Here is a 21,427-nt window from a genome sequence, read left to right as displayed (position 1 = left end):
ATCATCATCCACTAAAATTTAATTTAAATTGGTTTATTAACCATTTAGTCCCTTGGATAATTACTATCTAAGTCCCCAATCATTTTCCTAATTAAAAATTTATAGCGATTAAGCTTTTACAATTTAATTATTGAGACTTAATTAACCATATTTTTGGCTAAATTGCTTAACCAAATTTTTATTCATAAATATAATAACTCTATAAATATTTGTAATTATTATTTATGGACTCGGTTTACGAAAACTATGTCCCAAAATTGTATTTTTTGACACTATTAGAAACTGAGTCGTTACAAGATGTATGTCTAATCCTTTGGTGGTTAACTTGCTCACCTATGATCAAGGTAAGTGCTGTAAATTCTGTTTGAACTTAATAAGCATTAAATGCTTATGTAGCACCCCTTTCTTAACCTGACCATCGGGTCCGAGCTACAGCGTGCTACACTCATCGTCGGAGCAACCTCAGATAATTATACATCATACAGTTGTACACATATGCAAATAAGTATATTATTGCATTCATACTATGCAAAATATTCATTTCTGGGTCCCACGCGAGCTTATGAAAGCTCTTATGCTAACCTAAGATTGAATTAGGATCAATTTTTGAAGTTTTAAAAATTTTGGGTGACGTCATGACTTCATAATTTTCTCGTTATGAAATTGTCAACTAAGTTATGTCACAATAACATGTATATCTACGTCGTGACATCACTCACTGTCGGATGATGTTGCGATGTCAGGGGCTCATAGTCGGACGTTGCCCCTATTTTTGGCAAAATTCATATTTGGTACCTAATTCAAGTGTTTCCAATCACAACATATCATCACAACCATTCATATGTCAATTCTTCCTATGCCAAAATAATACAATTTAAGCTAAAACAAGTCTATATCTCATGGAACCAACCATTGACAATATTACATTAAACATATCTTTCATTTAAGCATATTCAATTTCCATTTCAACTATTCATATCTAAATATTTCATTTACTGAATCAAACATGTTTCATTATGCAAACTAAAAACTAAACAATTTAATGAATTAGCTTGACATGAACTAACCAAAGTATTTTGTAACATTTAGATTTTTGATAACTCGAAAACCTGAAATAATAGGAGGACTAAATTGAAAAAACTGCAAGTTAACGGCCTCTATTAGAAGGAACGGGAAAGTTGGAAACTGAATTGGACATGGTTGAGAACCAAACTTGGTTCAGTTAGAATGGAACCAGATGATTCCTTTGTGGGAGACATAATAATTAACAATGGATAGTTCTCAAAAGGTTAGTAATAGTACGAGAAAGACAATAAATAATTCAGAAATGGCTTCTCAATGATGATTTCCTTCCTGAATTTTTGTTTCATTTTCTTCCGTTCTTCATCTTTTTCAGTAGTTTGAAGAAGGAATGGTCATAGAAGTTCTATATGGAGCGAACTTCATGAGGATTGAGATGCAAAAGTAAGGAAATCAACAAGCTGGTAAGGTTTTTAACCTTTCTGTGTACATAAAAGTTAATAAATGAAGTTATGGACTTCGGAACCATTTTAAGGGTTCTACATATTTCTGAAAAATGGGTTTAAGCTAAGAATTTTGAGTATAACCCGTGATTTTGGTTGGAATGTTTAGCTTTCAGAAGAATGGAAGCTCTAGCGTTCAAGAAGGCTATTCTGAGGAGACGATAAAGTATTAGGTGAGTTCCTAAAACTCCAACCTTGGACGTTACAATCTATGTTGTTAGAGTATGCCATGTTTGTATAAGCATGAAATGGTCATAGTATAGCGTACATCGCATAGCCATGAAATATGATGATAATATGTACATGATTGCATGATAAATGTAGGAAAAACCTCTATGGGATAAATAAAGTTAAGAAGGGAAATAAGAGGCGACCTTGTTAGCTACTGCAACGGACGAAGCTTTGGGTTTTACTGAGGGAACACTACGGTGTTCGAACATCAAAGTTAGGTGGTGTAAATGATATAATTGAAGGATGATTCAGGAAATGAAAATCATGGAAAGGTATTTACTGTGATGGCGGTATCGACTGGTCCTTTAGGGCGACATCGTGACGACAGTATATGGCGTAAGACCATAGATGAAAGATGCTATGGCAATCTAGTATGAGGTACGTAGCGTAAGACTATGGATGAAAGATTTCATGACGGCATGTTACAAGGTATAAGGTATATAGTATAAGACCATAGATGAAAAATGCTATAAAGACCAAGTATAATGAGTAAGACCATGGATGAAAAACTCTATGACATCCAAAGAAATAGTTCGCTAGGACAGTAAACACAAAAGAGATAATCTGTTGAGACAATAAACACATAATAAAGATAGTTCGTTGGGACAATAAACGCAGAATAGATAGTCCACTAGGACAGTAAACACAGAACAAAGATAGTCTGTTAGGACAGTTAACATATAATAGAGATAGTCCGTTGGGACAGTAAACACAGATAAAGTCCACTAGGACAGTAAACCCCGGTAAGTCTATCAAGACAAGGGAAATAAGGTGAGAAGGGTATAAGACCATAGTTCGGCTACGGTAACCCATAGAATCTGCCAGAAAGCAAACGCGAAAAGTTCCCTAGGACCTCAAGTCAGGGGTACATGTTTAGTGTGCCAAGTATGAGAAACCATGTAGGTGGGAAATGAGTCAAAATTAGGGGTGAGCAAAATTCGATTCGATTCAAAAAAATCTAAAAAAATTTCGAATTTCGAATTATTCAAATCAAGTTAATCGAATCAACCCGATTTTTTTTCGAATTTTGAGTTCGAGTCGAGTTAAATTTTTGAATTCGAATAACTCGAATAATTCAATAAACCGAATATAAACTATATATATTTTTTTTATTTTTTTAAATTTTAGGCTTTACTTAAACCCAATTTCCCCCAAGCCTAAACATTTTATATTTTCCATTTCCCCAAGCCAGTCTACCCAAGCCCCAAAGATTTATTTTCCCAAATCTCAATTCCTCCCCTAAACCAAATCCCCAGCAAATTCCAAACCCCAATTATTTTTCTTCTTCTCTCTATTTCCATTCAATTTAAACTCTAAAACCTATTTTTCTCAAAAAACCCTAAAATAAACCCTCTTTCCTTCTTCTTCTTCTTCTTAATTATTTTTTAGTTATTTACTCACTTATTTATTCACTTATTTACTTCAATTTTTTGTTGTATGAAGAAATATTTTTTTGAAAAATTACATAAAAATAAACAACACTAAAGTCATTTTTTAAAATTTAACTCGCACAAATATATTCGATTCGATTCGAATTCCATCTCACTCGACTCGATTCGAGAAAACTTCAAATTAAGTTAGGATGATAAAATAAGATTCAAAAATTCAATTAACTCAAAAAATTTCGATTCGATTTGATCGAATGCTCACCTCTAGTTAAAATAAAGTGGTAAAGACAAATGTGAAAGCCAACAAGGAATGGTTAAAGACCCAACAAGATTTAGAGGAAGATAGGTCATGCGAGAGATGGCCTAATTATGGGAATGAAAATAGGGAAATTATCCAAGGATCGTAAGCAAGGATTTATAATGAAGAGCCATCAGAGAGTGCTCAAAGAAATTGCACGTGAGAGGGGAAAAAATCATGAAAGGGATGGGAATTCCACCCGTAAGATAAGGATTTTGTCTAGGGGACAACATATTTGTCAAGGTTATTCCTCTTTAAGGAAAGTTTAGTGTGGGTACACCGCCACAATGATAGCCTCATACGGAGGAAATAAGCAAGTAATATGGTAGGCTTGTATAGTCACATGGACGATAACATGTTGGTTCAAATACTCAGATTGACCTTCATTTATGGGATGGGCGAGTCCTTAGGAAAGGTCTAGGTTATTGGTGGGTTATTGGATTTAATCCCACCATTGCGAACAATAAGTGGAAGGAGAATGGGTACGTCAGGGTGGCGAGGCTTGTTGAAGGCAAGCACATTACAGAAATGTCAACAAGTTCTTCAAGACTAAGGTGTGGAAATAAATGAGTCCGCCAAGGATTGGTCCGACCATGGAAGTCTACCAAAAAGGGTATGTCCTAATAACACTTGGTCGAAAGGACGAGAAACCCACCATAAAGGTACATGATGTAAACAGGTGCATAACCAAGTTAGATAGAGGACAATGAACACCCCGAAAGAGAGGGAAGTGTAATGGAGGAAGGACAAGAATTAATGATAGGATTTGCTGATATGGTGAAGTATTTGGGGTATAGTTGAGTGGAAACTTCGATCGGAGAGAGGGCTGATAGGAAGCCGAGTAGCTTAGAGGATCAGATGGAGTCTGTCACCCTGATAAAGAATAATCGCCTCGAGTGAGCAATGAGTAAATTTATGTTTAGTTTAATTTACATTGTTACCCTCGTGCGATAAGGTTTAATTATGGTGTAGAGAAGGAACTCAAATGAGGGACCCAACTATACAATGATAAGATCGGGGATCACAATAATTTACAGTCATACACATAGGAAGAGAGTACCTTTGGAGGCTATACCTCAGGATAAATCATAGTGTAACCAGACAACATCCTTAAGGTTTGGATTCCGAATTAGTTAGCAATAAGTTAAAATTTTAAGTGTCTCTTTGTAAGTGAATAGACTAATTAGAGACTGCAATTGTGAAGGCATAAACATTCAGTGGCTTAAGGCCTTTGTAATTGTTATTGATATTATTTTTAGATTATTTTACTATAGTTTTCTTTATATCAGTTAAGTTAGCTTAAATTAATTATGGATAGGAGAACCCGGTCCATTTATGACGCTCCATACCCAGATCCAACAAACGAGTCAGGTTAGGGTGTTACATGTCAGGTTGGGGTGTTATATATTCACTAAGCTATGTATTATGCTTAGTATTCGAACTTACCATTTCTAAACATCCATTAACCTGGCTATTTCTACTAATTCACTTGCAACCTTTAACATATTAAACCATACAAGACTTATGAGCTTCATTTACAAGGCATCATCCTTAGCCAAATCATGCAACTATAAGTTAAGTACCATGTTAAACATTCAAATTTACCCATTGCCACATTTACCATATAACATCTAACTCAAAATGACCATTTACTCAACAAGGTACCCTTATATACACGCCACAATGTCTTAACTTAAAATGAACATATATCTACTGTCGTGTTAATAGTGTGTGCATCATGTTGATCCCGGTCGGCAAGTCTCATAAGGTGACAATCTACGAGGAAAGGAAACAACTAGAGTAAGTATTAAGAATGCTTAGCAAGTTCAAATAGAAATACTAGGCTTACTTTGATTATTTATAAGTGTAACAATTACCAATCATCTTGGCATACAATTTGGATATCCTTGGTGTATAATGTCATAACTAGGCACATGGCAACATTAACATTCAAATAAGTTACTCACACAAGCTGGGATTACATCATGTTATCTGTCCGGGGTAAACCTCTATTACATATAACTCGAGAATTTACAACAAATGCTAGATCTCATTATAACCTATAACATCTCTAATCAAACACGCATATAATGCCAGTCGTATCCTAACTTTTTACTAAGTTCACACGAGCATCATTTTTGTATATGTATAACATTACCAATCCCTGTAATTATTCATAATTCATATCGTACCCTATACATGATCACATATTTCATTTATTTGCCCTGTAATCACTCAACTTTCACATTTGCACCCTATACTATTACATAATAACCAATGATCATATAACATTTCAATTCAGTCCATTACATGCCAAATTCACTAATGTTCTAATTATATATAAACATATTTATATATGATAACAAACACAAAATCACACATAACATAAAATAAGAGAGTAAGTTCCATATGAACTTACCTGTTCAAAATGTGAAATGAGTGGATACTTTAGGGACTAATTCGTAATTTTAGATTTTCCCTAATTAACTACACTTTAATCCAAATCTTGATCTAATCAATTATTTTATATAACCAATAAATATCAAACGTTTTCATACTATGCTATGATATGCATGATCCTATATAATTCCATTTTTCAATTTCTCCATATTTTACATTTTATTCAATTTAGTCTCTAAACTCGGTATAAATATAACTTTCGATTCATAGCTTTGGATTAAAATATGATTTTATATATTCTCATATGGACCTTATACTTTCTATTTATAACATAATTTCATGAAAAATTTTACATTTATTCAATTTGGCCCCTAATGTAACAAAGTTAACAATAAGCTAAATTAACTTTACAATCTAGCCCTTTTCACAGTCTAAACTTAAAATCTATCAATTTCAAGCCTAATGCTTCAAGCATCTAATGTAACAAAGTTAACAATAAGCTAAATTAAACATGTAACGAGTCATAAAATTGATATCAAATAAGGATTGTAATATCAAACAATTGAAACATTTTCTCATGTTGTTTGAATTAGACTGGTCGAATCAAAAATTAATTGAGATATCGATTTGGAAGAGATTTTGGACCAATTGATTGAGTAACTGATACAAACTAATTGAATTGAATAAAAAATCAATTAAATCAATCACATTTATCATTTAAGTTGTCACTACCACGTGAAGAAAATAAGTTTATATCTGAAATGCCGACAAAGTCTAATTTTACATTGATTTTTCTGGTGTAAATTATATTGTTCAAGAGAGCGCAATCCGCCAAAATGGAAATAAAAGAACTCTTTTCTCAAAAATCTTGAACCGGCCTGTTTTAAAAATTTCAAAGTCAAAGCACTAAAAAAAGCACAATCTATGTCACATGTCGTAAAATTGAGTTCAGCCGTCGATGATAATCCTATCAACGGTGTATATGTAATTTACTAAACATAACACGGATAGATTCTCAAGAGAAAATGAGATACAAAATTCGAAACTCTTACAATCCCCGAACAAAGACATCGTATTTCTTGTAACCGTTGATTAATTAAGAATCAACAGTGTAGATGTAGCTCATTCTTTTCACGCAGATAGATACTTTAAACCGTCGATTAAAATTTGATCGTGCGACTCAGATTAGCCCCCGCCAAACTTTCAAAAAAGCAACAACACGCAAAACAACAACCATTCTCTCTATAAATACCGACAAAATCCTATCCATTCTACAGTTGCGATTCAGTATTCTCTATTCTTCTTCGTCCTCTGAAATTTTCTTTGAAATTCCAGCTTTTCACTACAATGTCAGGAAGAGGAAAGGGAGGTAAGGGGCTCGGAAAGGGAGGAGCCAAGAGGCATAGGAAGGTCTTAAGGGACAACATTCAGGGCATTACCAAGCCTGCGATTCGCCGTTTGGCTCGTAGGGGAGGTGTGAAGAGAATTAGCGGTTTGATCTACGAAGAAACCCGAGGCGTATTGAAGATCTTCTTGGAGAACGTGATTCGTGATGCAGTGACATACACTGAGCACGCCAGAAGGAAGACTGTTACCGCCATGGATGTTGTTTATGCCTTGAAAAGGCAAGGCAGGACTCTCTATGGTTTTGGAGGTTAAGTTTAGTACACTATTGTATTTTAGGCTTTGCAGTATTATGCTTATTATGGTAGAATAATGGATCTTGGCTATAGATCCATGGCCTTAATGTAATTGCTGCAGTTCGTTGCTGGTGTTACTGTGATTCTTAATATATGAAATGCTCTCAAAGGATTTCAATCAACTATGCTTCTGCGTGCATCCCATTGAATTATTATATGGCTATTTAACGTAGTGTTTTACTTGGAAATTAGTACTTGTGGGTGCCTCTTATCTCAACGACGGGTGGCTTTAGGTTTCTGTTCTCTCTGTCCAAAGTATTGGTTGAATAGTGACACCTAAGCATGACAAAGACATTGGCACACAACTTTGTACAGTAAGGACGTTATTCTATATGAAGATGTAATTGTATCGGACACATTGGTTAAGTTAAGAATTATTGCTTAGATTAGTTTGATTGGTGACATAAAATTATGAAAAAAAATGGATATTAAATCGAGAGGTAAATATGATAAAATTAATTTTTATGAATTTTTAAATAATTATATTATTATTATTATTAAACAAGCAATAGAACTGTCAAAGTAGAAGTTGATAATTTGTTGAATCAATCATTAGATTATAAACGTTTAATTCGCGTATTATTGTTTTTAATTTTTTTTAAATTCTGGTATTTAAAATGTGTTTTTGTTATATGTTTTGTTTTTAAAAAAAATTATAGCCATTTATTAAGGGGAAAATTAGGGGAAAAAAGTCGGAAAATAAAATTTGCAATGTTGGCAATTTTTTCCTCCATATTTGAGGAAATAAATTAATTTTGAAGAAAGAAATAAAAAATGTTTTGCTTTTAACATATTAGTTTTGAGTCTCGTTCTTCTTCTATTTAAATTTATTTATTATTATATGTTGTTTTAATTTTTTATTTTTAATTAATAAATATATTATTATAAAGTTTTTTTAGAAAAAAATGATATGGAAAGATTGAATTTGAATATGGTCACTAAAAGGGACATGTACAGGTTGAGGTAGAAGACGTGTTTAATCACAAAGAGTTACTTTAAAAACAAAAGTCAAGGTGTGATTGGCTCAAACAAGGAGACAAGAACACAATTTTTTTCCATAGTTGGACACTACGAAGGAAAGTTAATAGCACTGATGCCTTGTATAACGGTAATGGTGATTGGTTGTATGAACTAAATGAAATTCAATCAGAAGCGATGTCTTATTTTCAATAGCTGTATGGGGAAATGCCAAGTAGGATGGAAGAATTGCCTAGCTATTTTCCTTGATTGGAGCAATGAGAGATTGACTTTTTAGGAAAAGAGGTCTCAAATGAAGAAATTAAAACATCACTTTTTGATATGACCCTACTCAAAGCTCCCGAAAGTGATAGGTTTCATGCTTTACTTTTTCAAAACCAGTGAGATAGCATGGGTCGGGAGGGGGGCAATTTGTGAATGGCTGAAAGAAGTGTTTAAAGGACGGCGTGTTGACCAAGAACTAAATAATACACTTATCGTTCTTATCCCAAAGAATAGTCGACCTGCTTTATAAATTGGTTATAAAAGTAATAGCTAATAGATTCAAAGTGATGTTCCTTAAAATTATTGCATAAGAATAGGTTGGGTTTATTGCTGGCTGGAATATCTCTGATAATATTCTAATTACCTATGAAGTTATTCATTCCATGTGAGGAAATAGTAACAAGTGGATGGCTATTAAAATTGACTTGGAGAAAGCCTATGATAGGGTTAGTTGGAAATTCATTGATAGATCGATACATGTAGTAGGAATATCAAACCTTTTACGTAAAGTAATTATGTATGCCATTTCGACATCCATTATGCAGGTTATGTGGAATAGAGTACCTATAGGAAAACTTCGACCCACAGGAAGAGTACGTCAATGATGCCCTCTGTCACCTTCCTTATTTGTTTTATGTATGGAATGGTTAGGGGACAACATCAAAGCAGCAGAGACTGCTAGTGACTGGAGTCCTATCAAGCTTGCGCAGGCCGGACCAACTTTATCACACTTATTCTTTGCTGATGATTTAGTGATTTTTTCTAAAGCAGATACGAACCATTGCTCATTAATTAAAAGTATTCTTGATTGGTTTTGTAGCATCTCGTGGCACCGGATTAATGCAAAAAAAAAACCGATATGTTCTTTTCTTGAGGAGTCGATGATAATCTAAGTAACCAACTAAGCAAGTTACTAAGTTTTCAAAAGGTCCAAGAGTTGGGATCATACTTAGGAATTCCGTTATTCCACAAAAGAGTTACTAACGCAACCTTGGGATTTGTGGTTGAGAAGGTCAGAACTAAGCTATGTAACTGGGATGCAAAACAACTTTCTCTTGCAGAAAGATTCACTTTGGCACAATCAGTCCTCTTTACTGTTCCAAATTACTTCATTTAGTCCATGCAAGTCCTGAAAGGGGTATGTGAGGAGATTGAAGCTTGGCAAGACAATTTATCTAGGGATCTAGTACAGGGCTACGAAAAATGGTACTAGTCAACTAGGGTTCAATGTATCAACCTCGAGAATGTGGTGGTTTAGGTATTCACCATTTAGAAGATCAAAATACCTCATTCTTGCTAAAATTAAGATTTGATTTTATCACCAAGGAGAAAGCTTTATAGGTAAGGGTGTTGCGCTCGAAGTATGGGATGAGCAAAAGGATTCCTGAAGACATTATAAGACGAAGTTGCTCAGCTATTTGGCAAGGGATTGCAAATGTATGGCCTCTGCTAAGGGAGGACTTTGGATCCCAAAAGTAGAGCCTTTAAAAACATTGCCTTCTTCTATTGATATACCAATCACGGACTGTCCTCTCAAAGACATGGTTGCGAAAGATGGAGCTTGGAATCTCCAGGCCTTTAGGGAGAGATTACCAGAAGAAGTTGTTAAAAAAATTGTGAACATTCCTCATCCACATCCTTTGGCAAGTCTTGATAAAATCTTTTGGATTCATACAGCTAATGAAGGTTTCTTGGCAACAAGCGTATATCGGATGATTAAAAAAAACACATGGAATGCGCGAGAAGATAGGTAGAAGTTTGTTTGGAAGTATCAAGGACTACACCGGGTTTGCTTTTTCTTATGGCTTGTTTGCAAACAAAGATTGCTTACCAATAAGGAGCGTGTCCGAAGGGGCATTGGGCAAAACATGTCATGTCTAGTTTGTCACAATGAAATTGAAGATATTTTGCACGTTCTTAGGGATTGTTCGGGTGTTGAGAATAGTTGGAAGTTTTTTGTGCCAAGAAATTGCTGGGTGCAATTTTTCTTCAAAAACCTTTTATATTGGATAAAAACAAACTTAGGAAATCTTAGATGGATGAAAGGGAGTGGGGCCTCTTGGGCTACTCTTTTTGGGTTGTTAGTATGGCGCATATGATATTTTGATTGTTTATTAGAGACATTTACATCTTGTTTTAGCTCGGCGAAAACAAAACATTTTTCTTAAGGATTTTCCCAAATAAAAATAGAGAACAAAGTAACTAGAAAATTTGTTCTATTTTAATTCCACTTTTCTAGAAGGATCATTAAAGCGAATTGTTTTGAATGTATTCGACAGAAAAGCTAACATAGATGTTACAGGCCGAATTCTTATTTCATTTCGTTCTTGCCTTATCTTTATCTTATTTATATTCTATTTTATTTATTTATTTTTATTTATCCATATTCCATAAAAGAGCCGAATGAAACCAAAATTTCATGTTCGGTTTTGAATTAGAGACTCTAAAAATAATGAATCAATGTCGACTATAACCTCTAGCCCAAACTAATGATACGGGTTCGATTCCCGCTACCCGCTCGATATTCAAATTCTATCTATTTAAATATTTATTAATTCAATTCAACGATGCATTAGCATCATTGAATTGAATTAATAAATACGCAATTCCTAAAATACAATATTTCACATGTTCTTTAGTTTTTCCAACCAAGAGAAAAGAAAAAACCGAATAAGAGAAAAAAAGTCAAAATGTCAAAAAAGTCGTAATGAAAAGTGTCCATTGTCTAATGGATAGGACAAAGGTCTTCTAAACCTTTGGTATCGATTCAAATCCTTTTGGATGCAATTTAGAATCGATTTCTCTATATTCCATTAAGTTAGAATTTTCTATTTATAATTGTTCCTGAAGTAAAAAATGTTCCATTTGTTCTTGAAAAGTGTCTTTCAAAAGCATTTCTACTTCCTCAGTAAATGTCTTGGTAAAAGATATGATTTCTTCGAATTGAGGTTTATTTGTTTTTAAGTAAGTATGTATCTCAACAAAAAATTTCCTTGTCCAATTTTTAATGAATCAAGGTAACCATTCGTTCCGGTATAAATAGTACTTATATGTTCTGCCACCATAAGAGGAGCTGATTTGGATTGTTTAAGCAACTCATGTAATCGTTTACCTCGTGCCAATTGATTGTGAGTAGCTTTATCGAGATTAGAAGCAAATTGTGCAAAGTCTTCTAATTCAGAAAATTGGGCTAATTCCAATTTTGATTTACCAGTGACTTTTTCATAGCTTTAATTTGAGCCGCGGATCCTACTTTAGAGATGGAAATCCCCACATTAATAGCAGGTTTGATTCCAGCATTGAATAGATCGACAGATAAGAATTTTTGGCCATCTGTAATGGAAATCATATTAGTGGGAATATACGTCGAAACGTCTCCTAACTAGGTCTCAACTAGAGGTGTGCATGGGCCGGGTTACAATGGGAGGGTTTGGGTAAAAATATAGGCCTGAATTATGAGTTTGGGCAAAAAACGAGGCCTGTTTAGAAAACGAGCCAGGCCTCGGGTAAAACTTTTTTGGCCCGGGCCCGGCCCGAATTATATACTAAATATATATGTTTTTAATCATATTTACATTTTATTTTCAATTTTAATATCACCACTTTTTATTATATTTTCAATTTGTGTATTATTTTAAGAATTGTTTTAGTCTAATTTTTTATTTGTTTCTTATTTTAATATTTGTTTTTATGTTTTTCAAAGTATTTGATTTATTATATTTTAAAATTTTTTATTTAATGAAATAAGCTAAAATTAATATGGGCAGGGTCGGGCCGGGCTCAGGCTTAACAAGTTTATTTCGGGCATGGCTTGTACAAATTTTTATACCCATATTTCGGGCTAAGCCGGGCTCGGGCCTAGAAACGGGCCTAAAATTTTGTCTGGACTAGGCCGGCCCGGCCTATCCACACCTTTAGTCTCAACTATTGGTAAAGCAGTCATACTTCCTTCACCTAAACTTGATTTAGTGACTCTTTCTAAAAGGCGCGAATGCAAATAAAAAACATCTCCTGAATAAGCTTTACAACCCAGCAATCTTCATAATAGAAGAGATATTTGGCAATAAGCTTGTGCTTGCTTGGAAAGATCATGATAAATGATTAAGGTGTGTTGTTCATGACACATAAAATATTCAACCAAAGTAGCTCCTGTATAAGGAGCGAGGTATTGCAATGTAGCTGGGGAATCCGCTGTTTCGGCTACCACAATGGTGTACTCCATCGCTCCCCTTTCTTGGAAAATGGTCACTACTTGTGCCACAGAAGATGGTTTTTGACCAATAGCTAAATAAACACATATTACATTTTGCCCTTACTGATTGAGAATCGTATCCGTGGCTACTGCTGTTTTACCGATTTGTCTATCCCCAATAATTAATTATCGTTGACCAAGTCCTATAGGGATCATCGAATCAATAGCAATAAGTCCTTTGTGTTTCAAGGCTTATCTTGGGATTTTGTGGAAACTATCAAGATATAAGTAAGTTGGGCAGAACAATATTGCCCTGCACATGGCTGGGAGTTGCTTAGGAGAAGTAATTTAGATCATGGCCTTTTTTTAGGGAATTATTGGAATGATAGTGTATCGAATTTTTAGGCTTAGAATATTTGTTGAGTTAGGTTTTTTTAACACAAAAAAATATTAATTAAAAATTTAAAAAAATTAAAACAACATGAAATAAAAAATACAAATGTAAATAGGATATGAATCGAACGTAATACTCAGGGATAAAACCACTGATATGTCAAAAGAAAATGCATTTTGTAGAAAGCATTTTTTGACATGTCAGCTGAAAACGTTTTCTACAGGAAGCATTTTCTATTTCTCTCTCCAAAATCAATTTATTTCTTCAAATTAAAAAGGAAAGGCCTACTTTGCTAAATATGTTTTAAAACCAACATTTTTTTTTCTATTTTTCCCAATTATAAAGTGCCGTATAGCATTTTTTATGAAAAAAAATATTTTCTTTTATTAAATATATACATATATTAAAAAAGTATATAAATATAAAAAAATCAAAAAAATATAAGTTTTTGAAAAAAATATAAATTATAAAATTAAAATTAAAAAAATGCGATAATTGAAAAGAAATTAATTAAAATTAATAATTTATTACAAAAAATGTAAGGAAATAAAAAAGTATAAAAAAATTATAAAAGTAAAATATATTTATAAAATTCTAAAATTTTAAAAAGGTATTTGAATTTCAAGTTAATTTCTCAATTACTTGAAATTTAAATACTTTTTTTAATTTTTTCTATATTATTTAGATTTTTTCAATTATATATATGATTCTTTTACATTTTTATTCAATATAATATATATAATATTAAAAAAAGACGTGTGTTGTAATAGCGCCAATTGGTTGACCGAACAACATTAATCAATGTTGATCAATAGTCGCTCAAAGTTAAAAATGTTTTTTGATATCTAAATATTTAATATTATAATTTTTTATTTTAAATAAATTTAATTATCATGTGACATTTTTTCATTGGTCAAAACATGTCACGTGGTGCTTTTTCGTTAGCTAAAGTTGCCAAATAATTTCTTTTTAACATCCGTTATAAAATGGACAAAAATAGAAGAAATTGTACTTTAAGTACCAAACTGAGACAAAAAAATTTTGATACCAAAATAAAAAATGAGTATACTTCAAAAGGTAAAGTGCGAATTAAGTCATTTTTAAACGCTGATCCTATACAATAGAGATTACTTTTCTCATCCCTTCTATATTCTACTAATCTTCGAGTCTAAGGGCCCTTTGGATGGGCGGTACGTTTACCTGCTGTTACTGTAGCAATACTATAGCGTGAGACAAAAAGAAAACTAAACTAATACAAATGATAGTTGCTAATCTATTAACTAAATTTTTAGTGAGTAATGTATGAAATTTTAAGTTGATATGACACTGCATATATGATAATATATTTATTGTATCAGATTTTAGAAATAATAGAACTTAATAAATTTAACAATTTTTATTTGGTGAGGACCACAATTTTAAAATTTGAAAAATACAATGATTAAAGAAGAACAAATTGAAATACAAGAACTGAATCCACAAATTTCATAAAGTTTAAGGACTAATAGTAAAATTTAACTTAGCATAACCCTGTGATTAGATGTAATAAGACCTTAGACCTTATGAATGAACGTGAATGATGTTGTTAAATGATTTATTTGTTATGCAATTGATAAATGTGAATTAAACTAAATAAGTTGAATTAGTCTGATTAGATATTGTTGGCAGTGAAGGTGATATTACGTCCTAGGATGAGACATTTTAGGGTGACTAGCGATCAATCACCTTGGCCTCCACGTGGTCCTTATATAGTCTTAATGGAGGTGTCTCTTACCAAAGTTCAGTGAGTTGAGGTTCGTGAACTAACTCAGAGTTCATAGGGTTATTGATTCCATTGGGAGACACATGTCTAGCTCTCTATGGGTACGCTGTCGGGTTCGTAAGGCATGTTGGGAGCTTCATGAGGTATAACGCTCGAATCTTGTTGTTGTGTTTAGCTTTTTGCAGAATTGCAGCACCACCAGAAACAACTCTTAGCCTCATCCAAAGGTTGCATGTTGGTTTTCACTTACAAAGTATTTGGCGTAATGATAAATTTTGCCTTCAACATTTACATTTTGTCAATTTGATTCTTATTGTTTTAATTAAATTTGGCCTTTAACCTTTAAAAAGAAAAAGTCAAGTTGCTTTGTTTTTTAATGAAAATGATGAGTAAAACATCAATTTTTAAATGTTGTTGGTGTGACAACTTGCATGGTAATACATGTGCACATCATATTAATATAACATCATTTATCTTATATGTTATGTCAACAAATAATTCAAAAATTATAAAAATCAAAAATCAAAATCAAAATTAAAAAATTATAAAAAAATTCATGAAGATTAAAAAAATAACATGTAATACATATAGGTTATCGTGTAAGTCACCATATTTAAAAAATTAACAATTAATATTCTTATGAAAAGAAATATCATTTCTACTTTTTTTTTTCAAAAGATTAATTAAATTTAACTTTTTTTTTAAAAGAATGAAGGATAAATTTAGACTTTTGATAGCAATATTAACTCAGAGAGAAATCGGGGAGACTATTTTTTTCCAATACTCAGAGTTTTCTCTCTGAGTTTAGAAAACAATGAGATACTTTTCGTGGCTTCAAATTCGCAAACAAGCTTCAAGCTAAAATTCTCATCTTTTATGCTATCCTTTCCATGTTTAAATCTCATAACATTAACTGTTGTTGATTACAGGATGATAGCAAAAGATGGATTAGCATAATGCAAAGGTGTACTAAACTTATATGGAAGCTTTAACCAGCGTTTGATGATGTCAGAATTCTCCTTTAGACATCAACCATCAAACAATAGAATGCTTAAAAAAGAGAACAGACAATGGACTTCCAATGCATCCAGAACCTTCATCAGTTTCTCTTGACCTTAAAAAGAAAAACAAAGGTCAAGATAGAAAGAAAAGAAAAACATAAATTGAAAAAACCAGCCATGCTCTAAGCAAAAACGTGAAAAAATTCCAGAAAGTAGTAGGAGTTTAAGCAATCCACATCACAACAGCCGAAGGTAATAGAAAAAGATATGGGGAGGCATAATCTCAAATGATGGAGGGAAAAAAAGATAAGATGACCAACGAAAGTTAACACAAAAGCTAACTGCGACGATAGTGAAAAGAGAAGTGTTAAAATTTGGAACCTACTGAACCTACTGGAATTTTGAAGATTCGCCGCTCCTCCTATCATATTGTTGTGCATGGGTAAGATGTCATCGTGACATCAATATTATAAAATGGAGTTGGTGAGACCAGCAAATTCTGACTTAATCATCGGACCGTTGATTCAACAATTACAAAATAAAATAAGTGAACAAATTTAATTTTTTTTTATAAAAGATTAAATACAAATAAAAAATTGAAACATAAACATTTATTTTATTTTAAAATTATTTTTTATCGATTCAATTGATTTTTTTTAACTTCAACTCTTTTGATTATAATATCGGTTAACTTCTGGTTGACTTCTTCAATCCACAACCATCGCTGTCTCAATTCTTTATTTACTAAGAATATTTACTTAATTTCTTTTTAGAATTTTATTTAATTAATTTGATAAAAAAGAGGATATTTACTTAGTTAATTAAATTTAACTATGAAATCAGATTTAATAAATAAAATTTGAATCAATTTCTAATAGCATCCAACATGGGTCCGAAGTCAACTTTTATACTAATTTCAAATTTCTGTCTTGCCTTTGATTTCGTGTCAAATTGGTCACCTTCGTGTTGCCTACTCGTGACTGTAACAAATTTACTGCAAGACGATAAAAGGCAGTGCATCCCAGTCCCACACATGTACAACAACCCATACCCGTCGCACCGTGTTTCATCGGACGGTCCCATTTAAAGCCACAGTAAATCCGCCACGTGTCTCTAAAACCTCCCACACTATTCTCGACGCTGGGTTGGTCTGTCCCTAAATAGGAACCGTCACACTCACAGGGACCTTCCCCGTTGCCTCCTTCCATTTATTTTATTATCCTTCAAAAAAAAAAAAGAGCAAGGAAAAAGGAAAATTAGAAAAGCCTAATAAAAAAAGCAAAGCTCTAACATCGGAGATCGATCTGGCATTGTCGCCGGTATGGGAGTGCCGAGCGACGACGCCGTTTTGATCCAGAAAGGAAACAAGCAAGGAGAGCCTCATGTAATCACCGTTAATTGTCCTGATAAGCACGGCCTAGGATGCGATATTTGCCATATAATTCTCGATTTCGGTCTTTACATCACCAAAGGAGGTGAGTTCTTTTAGATTTGGCGTTGTCTGAAATTATGAATGGTTTTTCACTGGTTTAGTTTTTGAAACTTTGATAAGAACTGAAACCTGATGTTTTCTGATTGAGGTATGTTTTTTAATAGTTAGAATTTTCTGGTCGCAGATGTTTCAACGGATGAAATTTGGTGCTATATGGTGTTTTGGGTGGTTCCTCATTCGAGCTCACCTGTTGTGAGGTGGCCAAGCTTGAAGAACCGCCTTCAATCCTTATGTCCTTCTTGTTCGGTGACATTTTACTTGAATGATCAACCTTCCAACTCCCCGGCTTCTCCGGTTTACTTGTTGAAGTTCTTTTGCCTTGACCCGAAAGGATTGCTACATGGTAAGCATGATTCCAAGTAAATGTTCCTTAATTTATGTTAGGTTGTGAATTAGGCATAGGATTTAGGAAATAAGTCTGAGAATGGATTTGGGTTCTATTACTTTATTAAGTTAAACAAATTATTGTGAGCAAAATTTTAGAAATGAATCAATGTCTAAGAAAGTGTTTTCAATTCGTTTATGTTCATGATCAAGTTTGTTTGTAAGATCGTTTATAGATTAACTAAAAGCTTATTCAACTTTGATTCCTTTACAACCCTGATAAATGTAGATGTGTGTGTTCTTCATGTGTGGTTAGGTGTGCAATGTGCATAGTTCAATCTACTGTGGCTGTTATTTTGCTTTAGTTGAATCTAATTCGGATTCTATTACTTTATTAAGTTAAACTATTAATTTTGAATAAAAATTAGAAATGAATCCATGTTAAAGAAAGTGTGTTTATGCTCACGAACAATTTCATTTATAAGATTGTTTATAGATTAGCTAAAAGCTCATTCTAGATTGATTCCTTTACAGCCCTAATTAATGTGTGGATGTGTGTTCTTTCACGTGTGGGTAGGTGTGTTACATGCATAGTTGAATCTAATGTGGTTGGTACCTTGCTTTAGATGTTACACAGGTTCTCTGTGAGCTTGAGCTCACAATTCAAAAGGTTAAAGTTACAACAACCCCAGATGGCAGAGTCCTCGACCTCTTCTTTATAACTGATAACATGTAAGATTCTTTTTTGATATGCTTGCACCGCTTTTGTCTTTTTCGCTTATAACTGATAACATATAAGGTATATTCACATGTTTAATAGCAGTTTTATGTAGTTCATGAGTTTTTATTGTTTTTTGAATTTTCTTTAAGAAATTTCAGTTCTTTGTTTCTGTTTGATACGTTGACGTATTTAGGGTCTAGCCTTTAAATGTTGTCCTGACGGTATAATTTTGGGGGACCACTTCTCAGTTATCAAGTTGTGCACTTGTAATGAAAATGAAATATTTGTCTTGAAATTCATGGTTTTCTTTGGCTTTAATCATCTTGTGTTACCTTTCTCTATGCTTTTTACTTGCCATGGTAAAGAAAATTATTTGATCCAAACACCTGTTGTTCTTGATCCCCAGTTCTGTGAGATTTGAGTGTATTTCTTCATTGAAGACTGAAAATAGCAAAGTATATATTGTCTATTGATGATTGAACTGTTATTTGAGATGTTTAGAACTTATTGACGAGTTGTGATCAGAAACTGTGTAATTGTATTAATTATGACCAAGTGATCAAGGAATAAAGTATTGAATGGCTTGGTTATTGATCTCAATTATCTCTCAACATGGTCAGGGAGCTTTTACACACCGAAGAACGGCAACATCACTTATGTAAACAATTAGATGCCGTGTTGGGTGATTCATGCATCAGTTGTAAACTAAGGTTGGCTGGTCCAGAGTATGACTGTCATCATGGTATCTCATCTCTTTCTCCTGCTGTAGCAGAAGAGTTATTTTGTTTTGTGCTATCCGATAAAGAGACTCGTTTGCAAGCTCTTAGCTCAGATATGACAAATTTGAAGAAAGCAAATGTGGTAGTAGATAATTCATTGAGCCCAGCTCATACATTACTTCAAATACATTGTGTTGATCACAAAAGTCTTTTCTACGATATCTTGAGAACTTTGAAAGACTGCAATATCAAGGTATTCTGTATTCTGCTCATGAAGTTAGTTTCTATTGTATTGCACGAAAATTTGCATGTCCGGTTATGTTGCATAGCTCCTACATCTCACAGGTTGAAGATGTCACATTGCTGAGTTCATATTTTTGCAAAATTTACATGATTGGGGTTTGAAGCAGTTTCACCTCTACCTTTTCAATGCTTGTCCTTAGAACTTTTCATTCTCCAAATTGAAATGGAAAACACCAATGATTTGTCTGTTAAGAGATTGATTGTCAGTAATTCTATATCTTTCCTTAGATTAGACCTGCCATTGAGTTGATGGATTCCCTTGAACCATAATTATGATGTGTGGTGTTAACTGTTTCCGAAGGTTCTCTGTCGGCTTGTTTTCTTTAGCCACTAAATTGCCTCTTCTTGGATCAAGGTGCTCATGATTGAAACGACTTTGAACGTCTGATGCATCTCCTCCTTTCTTCCACTTTGGCTTCTGCATGAATTTTCAACTTTTCTGATATATGCTACTTTGTTTTGTTTTTATCAGATAGCTTTTGGCCGGTTCTCACCAAATTCCAAAGGCTGCCGTGATTTGGACCTCTTTATTCAGCAAAAGGATGGCAAAAAGTTTGTGGATCCTGAGAAGCAAAATGGACTATGCTCTCGTTTGAAGGTGGAAATGCTTCACCCATTGCGTGTCATCATCGCAAACCGTGGGCCTGATACAGAACTTCTGGTTGCTAATCCAGTTGAGTTATCTGGAAAGGGGAGACCAAGAGTTTTCTATGATGTTACACTAGCTCTAAAGGCTCTTGGAATTTGCATATTCTCGGTAAGCATTCATTTCCGCACCGAAAATGATTTGAAGTCCATAAATAGATTGTAACTTACTGCAAAATTGCTATGATATAACATAACAGAAGATAACAATGATACAACAATGCTTGGTATTTCGAACTCAAAGGTTTAGCTTGTATTTCCGTCGTTTAATACATAATAGCATGGTTGGCATCCAAATCATGGCTTTAACCTTCCATTAACCATTTGCTTTGTCGGTTTTTAGGCTGAAATCGGAAGATATTCGAGTTCAGATCGAGAATGGGAAGTCTACAGATTCCTTTTGGACGAGAACTGCGGATTCCAATTATCGAGTACGTTAGCTAGAAATCAGATTGTAGATAGAGTTAGAAGAATGCTGATGGGTTGGTGAGTCCAGTCAATCTTCTTTGTACATGTCTTATGAGTCCCTCCATAAAAAATGATATTTTCTCCTGGTTTCCACTTTTGAGCTTTAATAATCTCCGAGTCTTGATTCACCCGGCCTCTCTTGCAATGCACTGAATACTCCAATTACATCTCAATGCATTCGGCTTGTATTCTTAAAATGAACCTTCGTTTAATAATATTTTTTTTGCTAAAATATAAACTAAAAATTTTAAAAATTACAATATGATTTTTGTACTCTTCATATATTTAGAATTTAATAATTATACTTTTATTTTTAAGAATTTAATCTCTCTACTTTTCGAAATTAAAATTCAAGTTCATCTGTTTACATTGTTAAAATTTTCTATGAAAGTTGTTTGTGTGATGATTTGAAAATAAAAAAAAAACTTGATATTCATATAACAGAAAAAAAAATGACATTGTAATGTATCTAAATTCAACAAAAAATTTTAACGGTGTTAGTAATTTTTTAAATTCACATTAGCATTTGAGTCAAAATAAAATATTTAGATTAAATAAAGATGCTATAAAAATTAAAATATTAAACTATATCAAAATTAAAATATAAAGGTAAAATTTCAAATT

At 33.1% G+C, this 21,427-nt stretch overlaps 2 protein-coding genes and 1 pseudogene across 2 annotated transcripts; 2 read left to right on the top strand and 1 right to left on the bottom strand.

The window, feature by feature from the left end:
• Nucleotides 1–6,653: 6,653 nt before the first annotated feature.
• Nucleotides 6,654–17,339, bottom strand: LOC121217787 (ATP synthase subunit alpha, chloroplastic-like; annotated as a pseudogene).
• On the top strand, nucleotides 6,909–7,662 carry LOC107885932 (histone H4). Its single transcript, XM_016809698.2, has one exon. The coding sequence runs from the start codon at nucleotides 7,188–7,190 to the stop codon at nucleotides 7,497–7,499; it is 312 nt and encodes a 103-aa protein (XP_016665187.1). The 5' UTR covers nucleotides 6,909–7,187; the 3' UTR covers nucleotides 7,500–7,662.
• Nucleotides 17,170–20,931, top strand: LOC107885930 (ACT domain-containing protein ACR9). Its single transcript, XM_016809695.2, has 6 exons — nucleotides 17,170–17,606; nucleotides 17,748–17,966; nucleotides 18,574–18,679; nucleotides 19,289–19,640; nucleotides 20,163–20,447; nucleotides 20,679–20,931. Exons 1-6 carry the CDS (start codon nucleotides 17,453–17,455, stop codon nucleotides 20,823–20,825), a joined length of 1,263 nt encoding a protein of 420 aa, XP_016665184.1. The 5' UTR covers nucleotides 17,170–17,452; the 3' UTR covers nucleotides 20,826–20,931.
• Nucleotides 20,932–21,427: the final 496 nt, after the last annotated feature.

The sequence above is a fragment of the Gossypium hirsutum genome, chromosome A03 (assembly GCF_007990345.1).
Source record: "Gossypium hirsutum isolate 1008001.06 chromosome A03, Gossypium_hirsutum_v2.1, whole genome shotgun sequence".
NCBI lineage: Eukaryota > Viridiplantae > Streptophyta > Magnoliopsida > Malvales > Malvaceae > Gossypium > Gossypium hirsutum.
This window is presented reverse-complemented; position numbering and strand designations above follow the sequence as displayed.

Excerpts from the sequence above, each read along its gene's own strand:
- LOC107885932 (XM_016809698.2), top strand. The coding sequence starts at position 7,188 with ATGTCAGGAAGAGGAAAGGGAGGTAAGGGGCTCGGAAAGGGAGGAGCC.
- LOC107885930 (XM_016809695.2), top strand. The coding sequence starts at position 17,453 with ATGGGAGTGCCGAGCGACGACGCCGTTTTGATCCAGAAAGGAAACAAG. Across the intron at positions 17,967-18,573 it reads CCCGAAAGGATTGCTACATG|ATGTTACACAGGTTCTCTGT; the intron begins GTAAGCATGATT and ends ACCTTGCTTTAG. Across the intron at positions 18,680-19,288 it reads TTCTTTATAACTGATAACAT|GGAGCTTTTACACACCGAAG; the intron begins GTAAGATTCTTT and ends CAACATGGTCAG.